At 42.9% G+C, this 25,253-nt stretch overlaps 1 protein-coding gene across 1 annotated transcript in view; it reads right to left on the bottom strand.

Moving 5' to 3' along the window:
* Positions 1-347: 347 nt before the first annotated feature.
* Positions 348-25,253, bottom strand: part of LOC145342112 (serine/threonine-protein kinase 26-like) — a 126,247-nt gene continuing 101,341 nt past the window's right edge. The window contains exons 6-12 of the mRNA XM_080187335.1: positions 25,094-25,251; positions 22,332-22,517; positions 21,365-21,513; positions 12,560-12,659; positions 11,698-11,760; positions 11,458-11,594; positions 348-4,219 (exon numbers count right to left, since the gene is read on the bottom strand). Coding sequence (XP_080043461.1) covers positions 4,195-4,219; positions 11,458-11,594; positions 11,698-11,760; positions 12,560-12,659; positions 21,365-21,513; positions 22,332-22,517; positions 25,094-25,251 — 818 coding nt within the window. The 3' untranslated portion in view covers positions 348-4,194. The remainder of the gene's footprint in view (positions 4,220-11,457; positions 11,595-11,697; positions 11,761-12,559; positions 12,660-21,364; positions 21,514-22,331; positions 22,518-25,093; positions 25,252-25,253) is intronic.

Raw genomic sequence — 25,253 nt, 5'->3', positions numbered from 1 at the left:
CGACAGAGAAGAGGATTTTCATTTGTGCAATTTTGGTTTCCACACAACCAGAAATGGACTGCCTCAAAGTGTCGTGGAGACAGGCTCAATCAAGGCATTCAAAAGGACATTAGATGATTACTTGAATAGAAACAATGTGCAGGTGTACAGGAAAAAAGGCGAGGGGCTGGCACCAAGCCCTCTACGTTATGTCTGCACCAGCCTCTGCTCGTTTACAGAGCTGGTGCAGACTCAATGGACCAAAATGGCAGAACAGTTTCGAGAGTCAGTTCCTAGGATGCTCTGTGCAAACCCGCTAAACAATCCCCTAATCTCCAACAAATACTCAAAAGACAGGATGAGGATGATTTAAATATTTATTCATAAAACCATTCAAAACCCATGACTAAGAATAACAAAATGTTATCTACAAGAAAGATTTACAAGACTACCAATGGTCACAGATCTTGCTAACACAGTTTGCTCACCCCTCCTTACATAATTCTATATTTACACCGCTACCACTTTTTGTACACACACTTACAAAAATATTGCTTTAAATCAAGACACGAATTGTGGCTGTTTCAAAATTACCTCCAAAACAAAAAGGATCATTTCTTCTAAACCTAGAAAAAAATTGGCCTGATTTTGTTGCACTCAGGATGAAAAGTTGCTTGGTTTGGCTGGGTAAATACATTACTGCAACTGCAGCCAGCAGAGGTTTAACACTTGGCAATTTTTTGATATATGCAGGGCGCCAAGAACACACTGTGAAATGATGAACACTCGTGGCAACTAAATTTGATTCTGCCATTGATATGTTGCCTAATCACCATGCACAAACCAATCAACTGTTGAAATATTTGGCAAAAAAAATCTAAGCAATCTATATATATATATATATTTATATGTATCCCAAAAAGAAACTGCGCAAAGGTAAAATGTACAGAACAGGTAAAAAAATGAAAGATACAATGGAATATCTTTACATTGTGCCCCGCACACTGAACAGAACCAAAGAGTCAGAAGGAAAGTGTAAATACCCTGGGATGATTGGTAACAAAATATATACACACACACTTCTCTGTCTCTGTCCGTCTCTCAGGCTGGGTGCAGAGGCCTGTCCACTCCTGGGTACCGTGGCGAGCTCTGCAACTGAGGAGTGCAGAGCCTCCCAACTTATTCCAAGACGTCCCACTGCTGCACTCACTGAGAGCTTGGAACCAAAGAGAACCAGTCATCCTTAGCACAGATTTATACATTTGTTCTGCTTATTTTTGCCTAAATGGGTACAGCTCTCTTGCCAGCAGCTGGGAATTCAGAGAAATTGGAGGGCTGATTGGTGGTTGGTGGGGGTGGGGGGTGGTGAGTGGGTGAGAATGAAGAGCACCTCTGATTTTCCAATATTGGAGGATGTGTCAAGCAGGAATCCCTGCCACTCCACCCCTCCTGAGCCATCCCATCCTCAAGATATTGGTGCTCGAGACTTGAATTCAATTTTAAGGGGGGGATGGGGATTGGCCAACTGCCAAAGGTCTTCTGTATCTAAAAGCATTGAGATCCACAATTCCAACATTTTTTAGAGTTCATGAACAACTGTACAACAGTGTTTGGTTGTCATCTGACCTTTCACCCTGGTGCCATTCCATGTTCAGATATGAGACACAATGAAAGGAAGCTGCACACATCTTATTACTATGAGAATATAAAAGCCATGAGGTTTATGCATAGTTTTGTAATCTCATGCTGTGAACATGCTGTCCTGCAGGTATGCAGAAGTGCAATTAATCACACTTTGTAGTCTAGCTGTACCTGGTACCAAGTGTTTTAACTGTCGTGTAAGGATTTGTTGCAATAAAAGAGTGTACAGATTTGATTGGTTTTCAGAACATCATGAACTGTGCATGCAGCTATACTACCGCTCTATTGGTGTAAAAGAGTCAGGGACAAGTTGTAATAGGCTAAAGCTCTGGAAGCCCGCCTACAGACTGGGATAAATGTTTGGAAAAAGTAGGACAAAGGAGCTAATTTGCCTGGGTGTGCGGGACCACTGATGCCTGCCCACCTTAAGGAAAATGAGCTCCGACGTCATAAAACAAAAGGTATAAATTTTCTATCCGGAGTTGACTTGATTATTGTCAAACCAAGCCGAATGTAGTCCGCCAAACCTTGGAAATTGTCAACTAATGAACAATGGAGACATTTTCCACAAGCTTCCATCGCAATTCCATCAACGAACAGGTAGGTTCCTCTCAAACAGGGACCGCAACTGTGCTGATGTGCAGGAAGATGGCTATACATAGTGGCTCAACTGCCATAGCTGGCAAGACCACAGGAGGAGAATGTAGAATTTCATTTAAGCAACTCCTTCCTTACTTAACTTCCGCTGTAGATTTAGCAATAATCCTCTCCCCTTTCCTCCTTCATCACACATATCAGAAAAAAGCTGGTGAAGGGAGGAGACTGCTGATTCTGTCTCTCCATGGCTTCTTCTGCTTCTCATGCATTGGGGTGTATACCAAGTAAATACTGTGAGTCTACACAAAGTTTTGATCTGGACTGTGCCTTTTCATACGACCACTTTCAACAACTCTCTTGCGTCATTAAGGGTACTCAGTCCAGGTCAGCCCCTTTCAAAGCAGGGAATGCCAAATCAAGCTACAGAATGAACTGACAACACAGCTGGGGGCTTCTTGAAGGTTTTCTACAGCCGAGCCTCAAATCTATCTGTATGGGAGGGCATAGGGAGGACTGTTGCTTTGCAACAAAAAACATATCCATTCATCAAATGGGTTACTCTAGTAGAGACACAAGGCAAAAAGGTCCAAGTATGATCCATGGTATGAGGGAAATGAAGTTAAAGGTCAGCACGCTTTAGCATGTTTGCATAGAAGTGATAATGTTCTTTTTTTGAAGAATGGATCTGTCACTTTCTCTTGGACCTTGAATCAAGAACAAATGGTAGTTGTGAAGCAGTTTCAGAAGACTGGACTGAAGAGTGTTGGTCAGCAAAATCCATATGGATTTTGCTGATCCACGCTCTGTGGGCGCCAGAAGCAGTGATTTAGGTTCCACCTCAACAACAATATCTGAAATATTATATTTCTGTTACAAATTTACCCTGGTCTTTAACATGATGTTAAAAAAACTAGCAATGTATAATAACATGTTGCAAGGGCAGACAGCATAATGGATTGTTATTTTGAGGATGAACCATAGCATCAAGGGGTTCAAGACGTTGTGTTTGAGGACCATGAAGGCTGTTTAATATGGAGCCTTCAGGGTAGTTGAAAAATATAGATACTTGAATTCCTATTACTTTGTGAATAATTCAAGCACAATGGAGCAATAGCACAAACACTACTGCTCCCAAAATCTCAAATCAAATAGGACCTTGCAACAATCCAGAAAATGTAAGCTTGAATAGGTGAGCTGCCTGATTCTTGGTGGATTATCAAACTTTGGGAATGGATGCACTTGGCATAACTGGTTTCAAAATAACCACTGGCACAACATGGCACCAATAGTCAAGGAGATGGGGATCAGGATTGGGCACTCCATCTGAAATCAAGCTCACGCTCGTCTTGCCACGAGGTGAGGAGATGGAATAGACACATACCTTATTATTCAATCCGTTATATCCATTTCCCATGGTAGCCATTTACCAGTTGCACTCAGATATGGAAAGATAGGAGTTTGGGGGGGTAAAAAGCACCCAGCCTGCACCCAGTTCTAGAATAATCAGCAATGTCTTTGTAAAGTCACGTGACATCATCCTCGCTTGCTCCAAACTGCACAACCCTGATTTCCCTGAGCTGGGTCCAATCTCGACAGAGTTTAACAGAGATTTAGGATGACTGCTTTACACTTTCCTAAACAGACATCTCCATCAAAAAGTAGCATTTAGCTCAGCTTTGGGCTTTAAGATTTCTATTTAAATAACTGAAATGTACAGTACAGGCAAGGTTTCTGTCTATTAGGTTAAAAAAAATCAATCATTTCAGGCTTTCCTGCAGTAACTGGGAGTTTTCTTCCTCGGCCTTCATCTTTTTTTATTGACAAACCGCATTGTTAAAAATACGAAAGAGTTAAGAACTGTTTTTGAGAGAGAACAGGGATGTGGGAGGTGCGAAGGAAACGCTTCTTCATTCTCGGAGGTGTTATGTTTGGACATTTGGGTCCTGATAAAAGAGTCCAAGTCGGCAGGTGGCGGCTTTAGGGTGCTTCGCTGGCTGAAAACCTAATACAGACAAGAGATCATAAAATGAGAAAGTTGGCATCTTATAAAGAACAATGAACTCTTTGTATCCTCTGTAAATTTGAGATCATCCAAAATTATATTCTCCATATCCTGACCAAGACCTACAACCTCTACAGTCAATAACCTAAATTGACACCCAGCTCGGCAATGCCTGAAATTTTAATATTTTTATCTTTGCTTTTAATTCCACCAGAAAAACACCAAAGAGACAAAAGCTGCTGTGAAAGCAGTGTCATATTTGCTTTTTAAGAACTTGGAAGTTGTGAAGCCTGATTCCTGAATCCAAACCCAACTGGAAAAACGTTGGACCTCCTGATGTGAAAGCTACAAAGTGCCTTCAAAAACAGAGTTTTGATGAAGGATCATCCAGACTCGAGACACTGGTTCTATTCTCTCTCCAAAGATGCTGTTAAACCTGCTGAGATTTTCCAGCATTTTCTGTTTTGGCCTCTGATTCCAGCATCCATAGTAAATTAGTTTTGCCACAAAGTGCCTTATTGCCCCTCTCTATCTCTTCAAATTCCCGATAACTCTCTTGAGATACGAAGGCTTCTCCAATTCTGGCCTTTTCCATATCACTGATTTTAATTGGTGGTCAAGTCTTAAGCTTCCTGGGCCCCAGGTTTTGCAATTCCCTCCCTAGGCTGCTCCACTTCTCTACTGCTCTCTTCTAAGTCACTCCTTACCTTAAACCCACTCCTCTGATCAAGCTTTTGGCTGCTTATGCTAATGTCTCTTTATGAAATTTTGTCTGGTAATGTTCCTATGAAGCTTGGGCATTCAATTGGGTACTTCATTTTATGGGGGGGGGTATAGTGTAGTGATTATGCTACTGGACTAGTAAGCCAAGGTGTTACAAACAATGGAGGGAAATAAACAGAAATTCCCAATTCCCTTCTCTTACTGTCCACAATCAGTGTTGCTTTGGAAAGGTGGATATGTGTTCTTAAATCCTCTATAGGTCAATTTTAAAGAAGTGGCAACATATGGTTGTGGTTAAATAAAGAGGATTACTTATTCACACAATCACCCCAAAAATCTAAACACCAAGTCAGTCGTACACCAAGAAAGATACAATTAAAGAAGATGGTGCGCTTTTACAAGGATCAAACCAAAAGAATAGTTAATACTTCATGTATTTGGCTTGTTGTGAGCCACTGTGGGTCAGGTTAAGAAGGAAATCTTTTCTACACTTCAATTATAGTTTTGGTGAGTTCAGGTAGCTAGAGTTGAATATCAAGATTCCCTCGAAGTTTTAAGTGTTCAGCAGGTCATGGGGTTAGGCACTTGGTGGCTTTTATATCAGGAGGTCCAACGTCTTCATAGGTGGACTTGAATTTAGGAATCAGACTTTACAGCCTCCCAGCTCTTAAAAGATAAAAATAACACCGTCTTTACTGCAGCAGTTGTCCTTTTAGTGCTTTGCCGCAGACTACCCAGGTCTTTCTGGATCAAAATTCATCATCCTCAGTGGGATTCAGTCACATGACCAATGCTGGTATTGTTTAACCAGAATGGTTTCAAAGTCCACAGATACCATTGTACAGTAGCACTCAGATGGTGGTCTTTCACACTTACTTTGCTGATAACTGTTCCCTTCCACTGTCTTTAGTGAAGTATTGGTTTTGGAGCTGATAAATCCAGAGGATCTGCTGATTCTGTGTCTGGAGAAAACTCCAAACAATCACAGGAACCAATTCCACAGAGAGGTGCTTGTCTAAGCATGTCCATATAAGAGGAAGTGTCCCTTCCCAGAATTAGAAATTAAGAACATTCTGGGGGCTTGAGATATTCTGTGCTAACACTGCAATGGCCACTTGGCCATTGGTAGCCATCTAGTGAGTGTCCATTTTAGAAATACAGGACAATTCAGAAACTTCTAAAGGAACACAGTCCAGTTTGGAGTCATGAATAGGACATGCCTTCACAGCTTTTGGCAAAGGCATGAGGTTCAAATTCAATAATAGAACTTTTAGCTAGAAACACAAACTCTGGAAGTATAAATCTGGTAGCAGTAAAAATGATCACAAAGCTGTTGAACAGATGCAAATACTCAAATGACTCACTAATATTCTTCCCTTAAAGAAGTGATTACACTGAAGAGGGTGCAGAGGAAATTCAGAAGGATGCTGTCTTAGATGGAACATTCAAGTTATAACCAAGGTTGGATAGGCTTGGATTGTTTTCCTCGGAGCAGAGAAGACTGAGGGGCAACCTGATCGAGGTGTACAAGATTATGAGGAGCATGGAAAGTGTGGATAGGGAGCATTTGTACCCCTTAATTGAAAGGTCAGTCACAAGAGGACGTAGGTTCAAGGTGAGGACAAGATGCTGCATAAAAGACTGATCCAGAAGGTGAAATTGCAGGGGATTGGGGGTAGGGTACTAGATTGGATTGATGATTGACTGACAGAAAGCACAGGGTCAGGATAAATGGGTCCTCCTCTGGCTGATGAAATGTAACTAGCGAGGAACCTTGGGGTCAATCTTTGGACCTCAACTGTCTACAATCTATATAAATGATCTGCAAGCAGGGACAGAGTGTAACATAGCAAAATTTGCAGATGATACTAAAATAGGTGGGAAAACAGACAGTGAAGAGGAGATAAAAGATTCCACAGACAGATGTAGATAGGATAGAAGAATGGGCCAAATTTGGCAGCTGGAGTTTAATGTGGTTAAGTGTGAAGTTGTCCATTTTGGCAAAAGTGGAGGATGCGGGGGAATCTGATCGAAGTGTATAAAACTTCAAGAGGGATTGACAGAGTAAATGTGGGCCAAATGTTTCCACTTACAGGACAATCTAGAGCAAGAGGACACAAGTATAGGTTGAGAGGCAGTAGTTTAAAACTGAGATGAGGAGGAACCACTTCTCACAGAAGGTGGTGAATTTGTAGAACTCGCTGCCCCATAGCATAGTGGGGTCAGAATCGTTGAATGGTATCAAGAGGGAGATAGATACATTTCTAATGAAAAAAGGGAGAGAAGGATATGGAGAACAGGTGGGGAGGTGGATTTGAGACCAGTGAGAGATCAGCCATGATCTGCTTGAATGACAGAGCAGGCTCAAAGGGCTGAATTTGCCTACTTCTCTCCTAATTCCTATGTTCCTATATTGTTCTTATGTCAGGGGCAGGAGTTCAGCAGGCAGGTGAGGAAAAGCTTTTTTCCCCAGAGGGTGGTGTGGTCTGGAATTGCTGCCTGGGAGGGTGGTAGAGGTGGGTTGCCTCACATGCTTTAGAAAGTACCTGGATACCTGGCATGTCATGACATTCAAGGCTGTGGGTCAAGTGCTAGTAAACGGGATTAGGAAGGAGTTCAGGCGTTTCACACAAACTGGTGCAGACACAATCGGCCAAAAGGCCTCATCTGCGCTATATGATTCTAAGAAGGTATTCAGTCTGTTCTGTATCTGACTCCAGTCCTATGCTCAGTGTGACTGATACTTTACTGCCCCTGCCAGCTGCGCGCACACACCAGTATAAAAGCATATAAACTTCGGGGTATTTTTTGCACTGTTAATGATAGGGATGGTTTTATTTAAGTATAATTATGACACAGTGAAATGAGGCATTGTTTAAAGAAGTGGGCAGATAACTCGTCACCCTGGTGGGCACTGATGGTACCGCACTTTTCCAACTGAATTTTCTATCACCTAAAATGACAAATAAGCAAGATTTGAACACATCAACCGTTAGAGGAACCATCAGTTGTGCGATTGTGGAAATCCCACATAATTCAGCTGGTGTGGGTGATTCGTGTCTCTGAGTGGTCATCTCGACTGGGAGCTAGGGGAAAGGGTTTAGAGTTATACTGCAGGATGGCTGGATGATCTTACCCAATCCATATGATAAGTGAAGCTCATTCACAGACATTGGAGTATCCCACTGCCTTCAATTCAGAGTTCTGGTCTCCACTCTCTGGGAATGTTTGGAATGGGGTTCCCCTGCTAAGTCACATGAGATTTACAAATTCTGAGCTAAAGGTACTCTCCTCTTAGAATGTGTAGAATCACAGAATCCCTGCAGTGCAGAAGGACACCACTTAGCCCTCTGAGTTTGCACTGACTCTCTGAAAGATCATCTCACCTAGGCCTGTAACCCCGCACGTTTACCATGGCCAATCCACCTAACCCCCACATCTTTGGACACTAAGGTGCAATTTACCATAGCTAATCAGGGTGGCATGGTGGCACATGGTTAGCACAACTGCCTCACAGCACCAGGGACTTGAGTTCAATTCCCAGCTTGGGTCAGTGTGTGTGTGGAGTCTGCACATTCTGCCTATGTCTGCATGGGTTTCCTCCGGGTGCTCCGTAGTCCAAAGACGTGTGGTTAGGTGGATTAGCCATGCTAAATGGCCCCTTAATGTCAGTGGGACAAGCTAGGGTAAATACATGGAGTTATGGGGATCGGGCCTGGGTGGGATTGTGCTCGGTGCAGACCCGCTGGACTGAAAGGCCTCCTTCTGCTCTGTAAGGTTCTATGATTCTAATTCATCTAATCTGCATATCTTTAGACGCAATTTAACATGGTTAATCCACCTAACCTGCACATCATCGGACTGTAAGAAGAAACAGGAGCAGTCAGGGGAAACCCACACAGGCACGACGAGAATGTGCAATCTCCACACACTCACCCTAGACCGGATTTGAACCCGAGTCCCTAATGCTGTGAGGCAACAGTGCTAACCACTGTGCCACAATGCCATCCATGTTCACAATGTATTATCTTGCTGCTAAATTGGGAGCAATACTTATTACCCTTGCCCTTTCTTTAAAGGCCAATAAACGTAAACAAGCACAGCCCAAGAACAACTAATGACTGATTGCTGCTGCAGAGGATTGTTTGTGGATTGGTAACAAGTGGCAGATTCCTGGCTCCGGATCAGAAAGTAAAACAGCAGGAAATGACAGTTTTGATTTTGTCCCCCAAATGTTATTTATTCACTGGGGCATCCCCCAACTGCTTAGCTGTGGTTTGACCATGCAGACTTTGCATGCATAATATTTTCAAGATCTGATGAAGTCAAGGCAAATGTTTCATAGAGATAAGGTGAATGCTAAACAAAGAGAAGACTGCAAGCTTAAGGAACATGATGAGAACTTTTCTTGTGTTTTCATCTGGTATCACAGCTAGAAAACTTGCATTAAGATAGCACCATGCCAAGGTGCCCCACAGGAGTATAAATCAGACAAAAGTTAATGCAAAACAAAACAAGGAAATATAATGGTTAACTTGAAGAGTTAGTCTACAATGAATTAGGAAGGCAGATGGAATTATGTCATTTATAGCCAAGAGAACAGAATATACATGTGGGAACTTTTTGCTGCAAATGTATAGGGCATGGTGAGACCACATCTGGAGCACTGTGTGCAGGTTTCATCTCATTATTTAAGACAGGATATAAATGCACTAGAAGCAGTTCAGGAAAGGTCCAACAAAGAGCAAAGAAAATTACAGCACAGGAACAGGCCCTTCAGCCCTCCAAGACTGCACCGACAATGCTACCCAACTGAACTAAAAAACCCTACCCTTCTGGGGACCATATCCCTCTATTCCCATCCTACTCATGTATTTGTCCAGACGGCCCTTAAAACTCACTACCGTATCTGCTTCCACTACCTCGCCCGGCAGCAAGTTCTAGGCACCCACCAGCCTCTGTGTAAAAAATTTGCCTCCTTTTAACCTTACCCGTCACACCTTAAACCTATGCCCCTTAGTAATTGATTCATCCATCCTGGGAAAAAGCTATCCATTCTGTCCATGCCTCTCATAATCTTGCAGACTTCTATCAGGTCACCGCTCAACCTCCGTCATTCCAGTGAGAACAAACCAAGTTTCTCCAACCTCTCCTCATAGCTAATGCTCTCCATACCAGGCAACATCCTGGTAAATCTTTTCTGTACCCTCTCCAAAGTCTTCACATCCTTCTGGTAGTAAGGCAACCAGAATTGAACACTATATTCCAAGTGCAGCCTAACTAGGGTTCTATAAAGCTGCAGCACTTCTTAAAATTGCTAGGTTGACTGATACTTGGATTATGGAGTTATCTTAAGAGGAAAGGTTGGACAGGCTGGGCCTGAATCCATTGGAGTTTAAAAGAATAAATGATGATCTTATTGAAACAGATCAGATCCTGAGGAAACTTGACAGTGTGGATACTGAAAGGATGTTTCCCTTTGGAGGAAGGAACTTCTTCACTCAAAGGGTGGTGAGTCTTTGGAATTCTCTGCCCATTGAAGTGGTGGAGGCTACCTCGCTAAATATATTTAAGTCACGAGTAGATAGGTTTCTGATAGACAAGGGAATTAAGGGTTATGGGGAGAAAGCGGGAAAGTGGACCTGATCCACTTCAGATCAGCCATGATCTTGTTGAATGGCGGGGCAGGCTCGAAGGGCTAGATGGCCTACTCCTGCTCATATTTCTTATGTTTCTTATGAATGATGAGAATTAGCAGGCACAGTTCAAAATTAAAAGGTCTCCCATTTAAAATGGAAATGAAAATAATTTATTTCCACGGGGTCATGAGTTTTTGGAATTCTCTTCCCCAGAATGCTGTGCAGGCAGGTCATCAGGTATTTTTAAGGCAGATGAAAATAGATTAACTGATAAGGAGTCAAAGGTCATAGGGCGCAGGCAGACTTGAGGGGCCAAATGGCTTACTCCTGTTTCTAATTTGTATGTTGGTACGTGTGCAACCAAACACTTGACCAAAGGGGATGAGAGGGGGAATACAGAGCTTAGAGCCTTAGAGGGCCAAGGATGGAGCAAAGTGAGAGAGGTAAATGCGTTCAGAGACCAAAAGAGAAAATGCTGGAAAATGTCAGCAGATCTAGCAGCATCTGTAAGGAGAGAAAAGAGCTGACGTTTTGACCCTTTGTCAAAATTTATTTTATAAATATGTTCAGAGTATGTATAAGAGCTCAAAGTTGGGGGCACAGATCTCAGAAGTTTATAGAGCTGGTTATAAGTTACTGAGTAGAGACAGATGCAATTTGTGAAGCTGGGAATGGATTGTAATAGGATTGATATCACTCCCTCACTTATCTTTACTAGCATGGATTTATTTAGGTTTAGAAAGATTGAATGATAAAGAAAAATAAATACCAATACAGCTAAACAAACATTTAAATAAATAACGTTAGATTTATCATTAACGTATCAGTGACGAACACAGGTTCAGTATTTGAAACATGTCCCAACGTGGTACTAACCTTTGAAACCTATCTATTAGTTTCTTTATCATCTTTTCTGTGATGCCTGGGCAGCTGGCTTCCACCAAGTTAATGCTTTTTTCAAGTTCGTTTATTGCCTCAGTCTTTGCTGTGTCGTCTCTTTCCTGTTCTTTAAGCTGGTTTGAGAAAGATGCATGGGTTTTAGTTTTGCTCTGCATACTCGCTCTTGTGAAAACAACTTAGGCACGCCCTTACAAGCAGCCTCTTCATTTCACCCACCTCAGCAAAAAGAGGAGCAATCACAGTCGACAAACACACTGATAGCTTCTTCAGGTCTTCGTCCTACAGAATGGAGGAATGATAACATTAATGGCTGCTTGGATCAGTGTGAAATTACTGGCAGAGGCTCCTCAGCCTCGACCAGTGACGACAACATGCAATCCTTGAAGCTAGAACACTTGGCGAAATCTCTCATTTTCCCCAGCTCCATTCACACTTCACTATTGACATAAAGTTCTCAGTTTAAATTCCACTCTAGAAAGCTGAGCACAAAATCCTAGCTGGCCCTCCATAGATGTGCTGAGAGTGTGCTGCACTTTCAGTGGTCCGGCCTTTCAGCCAAGATACTCTTAGATGGTTGTGAGAGATCCAACGCCACCATTTAAGGAGAAGGAGAGAAAGCCTCCCCAGTGTCCTACCACCACAGCCTTCTCCACCAACATCCAAAATCAGGTGAGCCAATCAGTGTCATATGAATTTTGGTGGAGTCTTGCTGTGCACAGGTTGGCTCTGCTATGCCTCCTCCATTAAATACATTAGAATCACAGCTGCTTATCACTCTGCGGAATATCTTTCCCTCACAACCTGCTGGTCTTTTTCAAATTAAGCCATCCTATTCTAAAAGAATTTCAACGGAAGAAAGGAGTATCAGGCCATTCCTCTTGGAAAACAAAAAGTTAAAATTTATTTATTAGTCACAAGTAAGGCTTACATTAACATTGCAATGAAGTTACTGTGAAATTCCCCTAGTTGCCACAGTCTGATGCCTGTTCGAGTCAATGCACCTAATCAGTATGTTTTTCAGAATGTGGGAGGAATCCAGAGCGCTGGAGGAAACCCACACAGACATTTAATTACTTACTGTTCCATTCTGCAGTTTCTTTTGGTCAGGCTTCTTTCTGACGGTGGTGAAGGACCATTCGATGGGTTTGGCATTTTTATTCTCCTTGTCATTACTTCCACTAAAGGAAAGAGCAAAGGTTAAAGGGTCACCACATCTCTCCAGAAGCTTCAGTGTTATCTGCTCAGTCACAGGCAAACACTTCAACCACAGAAAGCTCTCACCCACAAACCTGATGAAACTTGCTTGGCACTGTTCCTGCTCTGCTGCACTGTGACACAAACTGCAGTAATGGGCTATTGCTTCCCCAGAGATCAGCTTGCTTGGCTGGGGTTGAAATCTTTAGCTTTAAATTGGGCAGTACTACAATAGGCTGTAAATTTAGCCTCTGGCCAATGACCTGCCCAGAGACCGGAGGATTCCAGTTTGGACTTAGGTTGGAGATTACACCAACACTCAGGAAAAGGCAAGCAAGGAATTAACAACATCCTGCAGGAAGAAAGGACTTCTGATCATTCCCTTATCAAATCTTTAAGAACACTTCCAAGTCACATGACAGCTATGGTTCAATGGGTAGCTGTCTGACTTCTGACTCAGGAGATTGTGATTTTAAGACCTATTCCAGGGAGATTGGCACTAAATGCAGGACAATACCCTTTGTTTGTATTGAGGGAGTGTGACATTGCTCATATTTCAGACAGTGGGGCAGTTCTCCCTGCTGACTTGGCCAATATTTATCCCTTAATTAACATTATTAAAAATAGTTTATCCCAGAGGGCTGTTGTTTCAACCCAAATATTTGTCAAAACTTCAACAGTACAAGGGTACAAAAGAAATTGGTAATAAATGAAAAGTTGCTCATCTGTGCTTGCAAGTGTGTGCACGCGTGTACCTTTCTGTATCTGTGCGATCTGTTGATGTGGATATACGTGTGTCTATGTATGTCTGTGTCTGCATATGTGGAGAGGTGTGCAAGCAAGTATGTGTGCACCTGCACGCAAGTGTGTGCCTTTCTGTATCTGTGCAATCTGTGTGTGTGTGTCTGTGTTTGCATATGCATGGGGATGTGCGTGCAAGTGTGTGCGTGTGCGCACGTGCAAGGGTATGTGTGCGTGCATGCACACAAGTGTGATTGTACATGCATAAATGTACACCTGCGTGTCTGTGCATGTGTCCTTGTGCACATTTGTATGTGCACATGCATGCCTATGCCCACATGTGCACATTGCTCTGAGTGTGTTAGTGCATGTGGCTCAACAACTGAAAGCAACATCTGATTAATTGCATATTAACACATTTTGCTATCTCACTTTTATACCATTATTAGCACCTTATCTTGTCTTTAACACTGCCATTAATACTCACTTTCTCTTTCACCCACAATATTTTTGTCACTCTGTCCTAGCTCACACCTATCCACAACTTTCTGTTTTGTTTCACTTGCTCCACTTACTCTTCTACAGTATGAAATCCGTCAAACTTCCCCTCTCTTTAGTTCTGAAGAGATATAAGGATGCAAACCTTTAACTGTTTCTTTTTCCACAGATCTGCTGAGTTTTTCCAGCATCTTCTGTTTTTATATTTGACTAGTTGTGTCAATTTCATTATTAATTTCCTTATTGAAAATATCCTACTCCCTGACAGCCAGTATGCAGATAACATTAGCTTCAGGAATGCCAAAAGAAAGACTTAGTTTTCTACTGTGCACAGAGTTGGGGCAGAAATCCCAGTTTGCCAATCTGTGTTAGCAATAAATTAACATCTAACCAGTCAGAACCAACAGCATCTTATCAGGCATCCATTCAGGAGTCACATCTTCCAGTCAGGCGTGCCAATGTCATCGACAAAAGGTACAGAAGTGACCTCCTTTCGCTGCTCTTAGTCAAGATACTAAAGATGGCCTTGGGATTGATCCACACTAATTTGCCTCGCCTCCCAGGAGGAGCTTTCTATTCAGTACCTCTGCATAAAGGTATGACTTAACAGAAGGAATGTGTCTTGCATCATGCATCTCAAGTTATGGAAGTTCAAGGTGAACTAAGAACCCCCTGATTTTCTCTCTTTACTATCTTCTTCCCTGAAGGCAAAGCAGGAAAAATGCAGGAATATGGGACTAGGTGTGTTGCTCTCGCAGAGACCCAGTATGAAAAAACTGGGCAGAATGGTCTTCTCCTTTGCCATAACCATTCTATTGTTCTAGGTTTACTGGTTCAGTTGGGAAGAGGAAACATTGAAAACAAATTTAGGTTACATTGAAGTTTCGATTTCAATTTGAGCATTTATTGATCTTTCCCTCACAACTTAGACTCTTGAAAGCTGGCACCAATTGCAGACACCCAAACACAGAATCCTCTCGAGAACATGGTCACCTTTATAGCAATGGCGACTGCTAAACTCTGCACTCCACTGAGATGGAGCAGAAGCAGAGTCTTGCATTGAAATAAGTGAATTTCCCGCTGCTAAAGTCCAAACTAGCACTTTATACAGTCAGTTGATACATTCAGACTTATTGAACCAGATAACTACAACATACTATTTTAGACAAATTTTGGCCTCTTGTAGTTAAAGCAATAATCAGTTCAATATTTATCATATCATCTCCTTGAATAAGCAAGGCTTCCCTTTCCTGAATTCATGGTGTCTGCTCTTCCCTGAATCTATACCAATCGTCCTTTCCCAAATTGATACTGACATTTCCCAACTTTTCCCAATTCTGGACTATCCACCTATCCTGAATCCATTCTTGCACCCATTTCCTACATCCTCTCCACAATCCCTCTGTTAAGGTTTGCTCCTCCTGATATTTTCCTGAAATGTGATTGGTGGATCTCCAGTACAATACAAAGGTATCTGCCGTGTGGTTTTCAGATACACAAGACTCTTGATTCCTTCAGTTTTGATCCCCAAATCTACAGGCATGAGAATCTGTCCAGAGAAGATTCATTAGTTTGTTCTTAAGTATGGGGGGATTTTCTTATGAGGAGAGGCTGAACAGGTTGGGCCTGTACTCAATGAAGTTTAGAAGAACGAGAGGCGACCTTATTGAGAAATACAGGATTGTCAGGGGCTTGTCAAGGTAGATGCTGAGAGGTTGTTGGTTGTTTTCCCATGTGCGAGTGTCTAGGGCCAGACAGCACAATCTCAGAGCAAGGGGAGACCAAATTAAGAAAGAGATGAGGATGAATTTCTTCTCTCAGAGGTTTTAACCTGGTGTTGTGAGACTTCTAACTGCGTTTACCCCAGTCCAATGTCGTCATCTCCACATCATGAATTTTTTTTTAAACCATGGAGGGCTATAAAGGCTGGGTCATTAAGTAAGTTCAAGGCTGAGAAACAAGGCTGAGTATGTTCTCGGTGCTCTACACCAGCATCCCCCACAACGATGGCATTGCTGCAACTGCCTCAGTGCTCAACACTGACAACTGCCAGTTTCCTGATGCAGTTTTACAACTCATCCGCTTCATTCTGGACCACAATGTCTTCACCTTCAACAACCAGTTTTTCATCCAGACACACGGAACAGCCATGAGGACAAAATTCTCACTTCAATATGCCAACATCTTCATGCACAGGCTTGAACAAGACTTCTTCACCGCACAGGACCTTCAACCGATGCTCTACACTAAATACATCGATGACATTTTCTTCCTTTGGACTCATTGTGAACAATCACTGAAACAACTATATTACGACATCAACAAGTTCCATCCCATCATCAGATTCACCATGGACTACTCTCCGGGATTGGTTACATTGTTGGACACATGCATCTCCATTAAGGACGGTCACCTCAGCACCTCACTGTACCACAAGCCCACGGATAACCTCACGACACTCAACTTCTCCAGCTTCCACCCTATACACATTGAAGAAACCATCCCCTGTGGACTAGCCCTCCATATACACAGATGAGGAGGATTGCAACAGACACCCCCAGACACAAAGATGTCCTCATAAGAAAAGGATATGGCACTTGACTCATCGATCGATAGTTCCAACGCGCCACAGCAAAAGACTGCATCGATCCCCTCAGAAGACAAACACGGGACATCGTGGACAGAGTACCCTTTGTCGTCCAGTACTTCTCCAGAGCGGAGAAGCTACGACATCTTCTCCGAAGTCTTCAATATGTTATTGATGAAGACGAACACCTCACCAGGGCCACCCCCACATCCACACCTCTTGCCTTCAAACAACCTCACAACCTCAAACGGACCATTGTCCACAGCAAACTACCCAGCCTTCAGGAGAACAGTGACCATGACATCACACAACCCTGCCACAGCAACCTCTGCAAGACATGCCAGATCACCGACATGCCAGATCATCTCACGTGAGAAGACCATCCACCAGATACATGGCACATACTCTTGCAACTCGGCCAACGTTGTCTACCTGATACGCTGCAGGAAAGGATGTCCCAAGGCATGGTACACTGGGGAGACCATGCAGACGCTACGACAATGGATGAATGAACACCGCTCGACAATCACCAGGCAAAACTGTTCTCTTCCTGTTGGCGAACACTTCAGCGGTCACGGGCATTCGGCCTCCAATCTTCGGTAAGCATTCTCCAAGGCAGCCTTCACAGCACACAACAGCGCAGAGACGCTGAGCAGAGACTGATAGCCTAGTTCTGCACACATGAAGACGGCCTCACCCAGGATCTTGGATTCATGTCACACTGACTTGCCTGGGCTTGCAACATCTCACTTACTGTCCTGTCTGGAGACAATACACATGTCTTTAACCTATGCTTAATGCTATCTCCACTCACATTGACTGCACCTTTAAGAATCGACTAGCTGTAAAGGCTCGCATTCTAATCAGTACTCTGTAAACTGAGCGTGTGCCTTTATATGCATTGTTTGTGATCAGAACTCCCCACTCACCTGACAAAGGAGCAGTGCTCCGAAAGCTAGTGGCGTTTGTTACCAAATAAACCTGTTGGATTTTAACCTGGTGTTGTGACTTCTTACTGTGTTTACCCCAGTCCAATGCTGGCATCTCCACATCAAGGCTGAGAAAGACAGACTTTTAATGAGTAAGGGAATCAGGAGTTATGGGGATATGGCTGGAAAGTAGAGTTGAGGATTATCATATCAGATCATTTATGAATTTCTCATTCAGTATGTCGATAGCCCAACTAGAGAGGGGGCAAAACTTGATCTCCTTTTGGGAAATTAGGAAGGGCAGGTGACACAAATGTTAGTGAGGGATCACTTTGGGACCTGTGACCATAATTCTATTAGTTTTAAGATAGCTGTGGAGAATGATTGGTCTGGCCCAAAAGTTAAAAATCTAAATTGGGGTAAGGTCCAATTAGTATTAGATACGAACTTTCAAAAGTTAACTGGGGGGGAGTCTTTGGCAAGCGAAGGGATTGCTGGTAAATGGGAAGCTTTCAAAAGTATGTTAACCAAGGTTAGGGTAAGCACATTCCTTTTAGAGTGAAGGGCAAGGCTGGTAGAAGTAGGGAACCCTGGATGACTTGGGATATTAAGACCCTGATCAAAAGGAAGGAAGAGGCAAATGACATGCATAGGCTGCTGGGATCAAGTGGATCCCTTGAAGAGGTTGTCGGAGTAGAGTTGAGAGACAAATCAGGAGGGCAAAAAAGGGACATAAGATTGCTTCAAGAATCCAAAGAGCTTCTACAAATAAATAAAGGGCAAAAAAGAGTAACTAGGGAAAGAGTAGTGCCTCTTAAGGACCAACAAGGTCACCTATGTGCAGATCCACAAGAGATGGGTGAGATCATAAATGAATATTTCTCATCGGTATTTACTGTTGACAAACGCACTGATGTTAGGGAACTTGGGAAAATAAGTAGTGATGTCTTGTACACGTTACGGAGGTGGTGGTGCTGGAAATCTTAAAATGCATCAAGATAGATAAATCCACGGGAGCTGATGAAATTTAGCTCAGACGGTGTGGGAGGCTAGGGAGGAAATTGCAGATCCCCTAGCAGAGGTATTTGAATCATCGATAGTCACAGGTGAGGTGCCTGAAGATTGGAGGGTAGCAAATGTTGTGCCTTTGTTTAAGAAGGGCTGCAGGAAAAAGCCTGAGATCTACAGACTGATAAGCCTAACGTCTGTAGTAGGGAAGTTGCTAGAAGGTGTTCTGAGAGACAGGATCTACAGGCATTTAGACAGACAAGGACTGATTAAGGTCAGCATGGTTTTCTGAGTGGAAAATCACATCTCACGAATTTGACTGAGTTTTTTGAAGGAGTAACAAAGAAGGTAGATGAGGGCAGTGCAATCGATATTGTCTACATGGACTTTAACAAGGCCTTTGACAAGTATTGCATGGTAGTTTGTTGCGTAAGGTTAAATCTCACGGGATCCAGGATGAGGTAGCCAACTGGATACAAAATTGGCTTGATGACAGAAGACAGAGGGTGGCTGTAGAGGGTTGTTTTTCAAACTGTAACCAGCAGTGTGCCTCAGGGATCGGTGCTGGGTCCACTGTAATTTGTCATTTATATTAATGATTGGATGAAAATATAGGAGGAGTGGTTAGTAAGTTTGCAGATGACATCAAGATTGGTGGCACAGTGGACAGTGAAGAAGATTATTTAGGATTGCAATGGGATCTTGATTAATTAGGTCAATGGGCCGATGAATGGGAGGACGAGTTTAATTTGGATAAGTGGAAGATGATGCATTTTGGTAGGTTGAATCATAGCAGGGCATATTCAGTTAATGGTAGGATGTTGAGGAGAGTTATAGAACAAAGAGATCTAGGAGTTCAGGTTCATTGCTCCTTGAAAGTAGAGTCACAGGTGGACAGGATGGTGAAGAAGGTATTCAGCATGCTTAATTTCATTGGTGAGAACATTGAATACAGGAGTTAGGATGTCTTGTTGAAATTGTACAAGATATTGGTAAGGCCACACATAGAATAGTGTGCATAGTTCTAGTCACCCTATTACAGAAATGAAATTATTAAACTAGAAGAAGTGCAGAAAAGAATTACTAGGATGCTACCAGGGTTTGATAGTTTGAGTTTTAAGGAGAGGCTGGTTACAATGGGACTTTTTCCCTAGATCGTAGGAGGCTGAGAGGTGATCCTATAGAGGTCTACAAAATAATGAGAGGCATAGATAAGGTAGATAGTCAACATCTTTTCCCAAAGGTACGGGAGTCTAAAACTCAAGGCCATAGGGTTAAGGTGAGCAGGAAGAGATACAAAAGGGTCCAGTGAGGCAATTTTTTCACTCAGAGGATGGAGTGTGTCTGGAATGAGCAACTAGAGGCAGTAGTAGAGTACAATTCAGTCTTTTAAAAAGCACTTAGACAGTTACATGTGTAAGATAGGGAGATGGTCCAAATGCAGTCGATTGGGACTAGCTTAATGGTAAAAACTGGACAGCATGGACAAGTTGGGCTGAAGAGCCTGTTTCCATGTTGTAAACCTCAGGACTCAATGATCTCATTGAATTGGGTTAGCCATGGTAAATGCATGGGTGGGTGGTGATGCTGTTTTGGACAGTTCGTGCAGACTCGATAGGCCCAATGGCCTCATTCTGCACTGTGGGGCTTCTATGGAATGATGGAGCAGATTTGATGGCTTTCTTCTGCTCCTACATCTTATGTTCAAATAATTTAGTCTCATTGCTCCTCAGGAATCTGACATCCAACATCCACTGGCTGCCCTTTCTCTCCCTCATTCATATGACCTTTTATTAGCTAATCATACAAGGTTGCACAGTGGGGTACTCTCACCCACCATCAACACACAACGTACCTCATCAGATAATGATTGTCCTAAAATCAATTGTCATAGGTCCAACTGAAACCAAACCTAGATCCTCACTTATTCATGGTCAATTGGAGAGGTGGGTGTGGATGGCAGGTGCTTTTGGGTAGGGCAGGGTAAGGCCCAAGGCTCCATAATAGTGATTCCAACAAGTTAGAGGTCATTTTTGAAGAAAATCATTTTCAGGGAATGGGTGTCACCAGGAATGCCAACATTTGTTGTTCATTTTTAATTGCCCCAAGAAAGTTATCACAAGCCCCCTTCTCCAAACACTAAAATAAAAGCAAAATACTGCGCATGTTGAAAATTTGAAATAAAAAAATAATGAACTCAGCAGGTCTGGCAGCATCTGGGAAAGGAGAGAAAACAGAGTGAATGTTCTGAGTCCAATATGACTCTTCCTTGGAACTGTTCCGAATCGTCAACTCTGTTTCTCTTTTTCCAGATGCTGACAGACCTGTCAAGTTTTTCCAGAACTTTCTGCTTTTCTTCTTCTGCAGAAAGGTCCGCACACAAAGACGGCCTCAACCGGGATCTCGGGTTCATGTCACACTATTTGTAATCCCCACGACTTGCCTGGGCTTGCAAAATCTCACTAACTGTCCCGGCTGGAGACAACCTGTGCTTAACCCTCTCTCCACTCACAATGTCTGTACCTTTAAGACTTGATTACCCGTAAAACTCACATTCCAACCATTTTGTAAATTGAGTTTGTGTCTTTATATGCCCTGGTTGTGAACTGAAATCCCACTCACCTGATCAAGGAGCAGCACTTCGAAAGCTAGTAGTTTTTGCTACCAAATAAACCTGTTGGACTTTAACCTGGTGTTGTGAGACTTCTTACTGTGTTTACATCAGTCCAACACTGGCATCTCCACATCACTTTTACTGGGACCAGCTTTTTCCATTTCCAGAATTATTTACAAATGGAATTCAAATTCTCCAACTGTTTTGGTGGGATTTAAATTCTCGCTGACTGAATTATCAGTCAAGGCCTCTGGATTACAGATCTTATAACAGAACACCCACACTTGCCATGACACATGAAAAAGCACTTACGAATCTGACTCATCGGAACTGGAGTCATCATCACTGTGTCCTTCTGCCTTCCACCTCTTGTAGCCATCAATTAGTTCTGTTAGATATGAGGTCTTCTTGCAGTTTTTAATTATGAACTTATGTTTGAGCAGCTCCTTGGCTGTCGGACGCTAAGCAAATATGGAAAGAGAGATGCAAAGTCAGTAGGTTCTGCTACTTCTTTGAAGACTGAAGACTTGTACTGACTTCTGCAAACAGATGGACAAGTCTTCTGCAGATTTACACCCTGTCACTAAGATCTGATTGCTTGTGTGTGAAACAGCCCTTGGGGAACGTTTTCTATGTTTTTGTTTCCATAGCATATGGGCGTTGCTGGCAACGCCAGCATTTGTTGCCCATCTCTAATTGCCCTTGAGCTGAGTAGCTTGCTCGACTATTTCTGGGGCAGTTAAAAGTCAACAATATTACAGTGGATCAGTAGTTACATCAGACCGGGTACAAACCGTAGTCAGCCACCTGGGTTTGTACCATAATTGGCAACAGTTGTCATGGCCACCATTACTGATGCTAGCTTTCTATTCTAGATTTATTAATTGATTTAAATTCCACTAGCTACCATGATGGGATTTGAGCCCATGTCTCCAGTGCATCAGCCTGGGCTGCTGGATTATTAATCCAGCAACATTAACCCCACACAATCATCTCCTTCCCTCCTGTCTGTGTATGAATTGAAATGTAAATGTAAGAATTAACTTGAATACATGGCAATGTTTGCTCATAAGCAAAGAATATACATTTTGAGCTCTGAGGACAGAGGAAATTCTGTTTTAAACCTTCAGCTTTTTATGTTTTTCAATGATACACCAGGCAGGATCCATGGCACAATTGATATGAACCGGTCGTGGGGACGCAGAATGATAAAGGTTCCTCCAAAAAATATTTTAGAAATGCAAAACCCTCAAGCGAATTCAGGCCCTTAGATACTTACAAACGAAGGGTCCTTATTCAAACATGAGTCTACAAACTCCTTAAAGGACTTGCTGAACTCTCCGCTTAGAGTTGGCGGGTTGTTTTTGGGAATAAGAAACAGAACCCTCATTGGATGCATGTCTGAATTGGGTGGTTCGCCCTTGGCCAGTTCAATAGCTGTGATTCCCAATGACCAAATGTCTGCCTGCAAAAAGAGAAGGGAGATATGATACATGACACATTGTGCAAATACAGCAAAACCCATAAGATGCTACAGTGTTGCAGTTCAGCAAATGAACAAAAGCAAGCAGGGAAACCTTCAACATGCTACCTCATGGAGGGAAAAGAGGGAAGGGAGGTTTTTATTACAACTGAACCAAACCAAGTCCAATTCAGAGTGCCAACAAGTTGAGACATTTCCGATCCAGGCTAAGACAGGGCTCTCATTTCCTGTTTCGGGCTTGATCTACATGGTCTAAGCTGATTGGAGTAGGTGTAGTTCCTCCTCTAAGGTTTGATTCCATTTGCATCTGAGCCAAAAGGCTGAGATGCTCTTTTAAAAATTGCTTCAAATGAAGCTGAAATTACCTAATAACTTCAACCAAGCACAGCATGTCGATACTACACTAAGGAAGAGGAGAAAAAAAGTGGAAGAAAGTATAACAGAAAAAAGAGAACGCAGAGAGAAAGGGATAAACAAAAGTAAAATGGAGAGAGAGAGAGAGAAAAGGGCAAGAGCTGGAATTATGCGGAGTCTCCATAAGCTGCTATGGGTATTACAGCCAATGAAGTGCTTCTGAAATCTAAATGCTGTGTTATGTAAGAAAATGATATCCAAAGGGATCTGCAGAATTATGGGGAAAATATGGGAAGTAGCACAGTGGTTAGCGCTTCACAGTGTCAGGGAACTGGGTCTGATTCCAGCCTTGGGTGACTGTGGCATTTGCACGTTCTCCCTGTGTTAGAGTGGGTTTCATCCAAGTGCTCAATTTCCTCTCTCAGTAATAAAGATGTGCAGGTTAGGTGGACTGGCCATGGCAGAATTACAGAGATAGGGCAGGGGGATGGAGGTGGGGGTCGGGTCCGGGTAAGTTGTTCTTTGAGAGAGTCAGTGCCAAATAGCCTCATTCGGCACTGTAGGGATTCTATTGTTTCTGTGACAGCCAGTAGGACTGGTTGCACTGCCTTTGCAGAGAGCCTGTATGAAATTGGTGGGCCAAACTACCTACTACACTGCAAGACTTAAGAGTCATAGAGTTTTACAAGATAGAAAGAGGCCCTAGTACAGGTGCTAGGTGGTTTAAGTGCTCATCTAAATGCTCCTTAAATATTAAGACAGTTCCTATCTCTACCACCCTTTCAGGCAATGAGTTCCAGATCCCCAACGTCCTCTGGGTGAAACAGATTTTCCTCAAATCCCCTCTAATTCCCTGTTTCTACCTTAAATCTTTGTTCCTTGGTTATCAACTCCTCTACCAAAGGGAAAGGTTTCTTCCTACCCATCCTATTTATGAATCGCAATCAAGAACACCTCCCCCCCACCCCCCACAAACACACACACACAAGCCTTCTCTAACCTAAGAAAACAACCTCAGCCTAACCATCCTCTCTTCATAACTGGAACCTCCAGCACAAGCAACATCCTTGTGACTCACCTCTGCACCCTTTCTAGCGCAATCACATCCTTCCTATGATCCAGAGCAAAGACAGCATCCCACATCAGCGATGTGATAAAGTCAGGTACTTATTCTTCAACCAGTATCACTAACAAAAAGTCAATACGGCCACTGATCTTTGTGGGAACTTGCTGTGCACACATTTACTGCTTCATTTCCTACAATACAACAGTGACTGCACTGCAAGAGGATTTCCTTGATTGGAAAGCGATACTAGACTTCCTGAGGTTGGGAACACTGCTGTACAAATGTAAATTGTTCCACCTTTACTGAAGAGTTGACAGTTGCCTGGAGAAGCCAATGGGCTTGTGTCCTGATCCTGCCTAGTTGCCCCAACAAGAGAGGGGTGGAGGGCTTTTTAAAATTAGGTAAAGTAATCAGGAGGGAGACTACTTCTGCCAGCACCAAAATCAGTGACGAGAGGTCATTAATCCAAAATGGTCACTGATAGAGAGAAAGATGAGAAATGTCTTTACACTGAGGACTTCCAGCATGTGGAATGTTTTTTCACACTGCGTGATTGAAGAGCCCAGTACCTGAACAACAATTTGCACTTACATAGTGCCTTTAATGTGATAAGTCATTCTGAGGAAGGTCCAAAAAAATCTGATGTTGAAGCCACCTATGGAGATATTTGGACAGGTAAAAGAGGCAGATTTTAAGGAACATCTTAAGAGGGTGAGATAGAGGGGCAGAGAGGTTTGGGGCAGGAATTCCAGCGCTTACAGCTTTAGGCTGCTAGGCGTGGCCACCAATTGGGGATTAGAAGACAATAGGGGATTGTGCAGCTGGAGGAAGTTACAGAGAAGAAGGGGGACAGAGGGCAAGAGCACAAAAGGAATTGCACAGTAGTACGAGCATGTTAAAACAGTGGGGTCACGAGATTCAGTGTGGGTCAGGCAGCACGGCAGGGATGAGTGAACAGGATCTGGTGCAGTTTATAGGGTAGAATGGATAAATATTTCAAGTGGAGGGCATTTCAGGGCATGAAGAAAGCAGGACTTAGCTTTGAATTGTTGGCAAAAAACTGCTACAGATATAATGGGCCCCAATGGCCTGGTTCCTTGCTGTGGGGTTGCAAGCCATTGTTTTGCCATACTCTTACCTTGGAGTCATAAGCAGATTGCTGAATGACCTCTGGTGCCATCCAGAACGGCGTGCCAACGAAGGTGTCCCTCTTAATTTGCGTGTCAGTCAGCTGACCAGCCACACCAAAGTCCGCCAATTTAACATCACCTTGCTCAGATAGCAGGACATTGGCAGCT

The sequence above is a fragment of the Carcharhinus amblyrhynchos genome, chromosome 4 (assembly GCF_965287045.1).
Source record: "Carcharhinus amblyrhynchos chromosome 4, sCarAmb.v2.hapA, whole genome shotgun sequence".
In the NCBI taxonomy this organism is placed as follows: Eukaryota; Metazoa; Chordata; class Chondrichthyes; order Carcharhiniformes; family Carcharhinidae; genus Carcharhinus; species Carcharhinus amblyrhynchos.
Note: the sequence above shows the minus strand (reverse complement) of the source record. Positions and strands in the feature narration are given on the sequence as shown.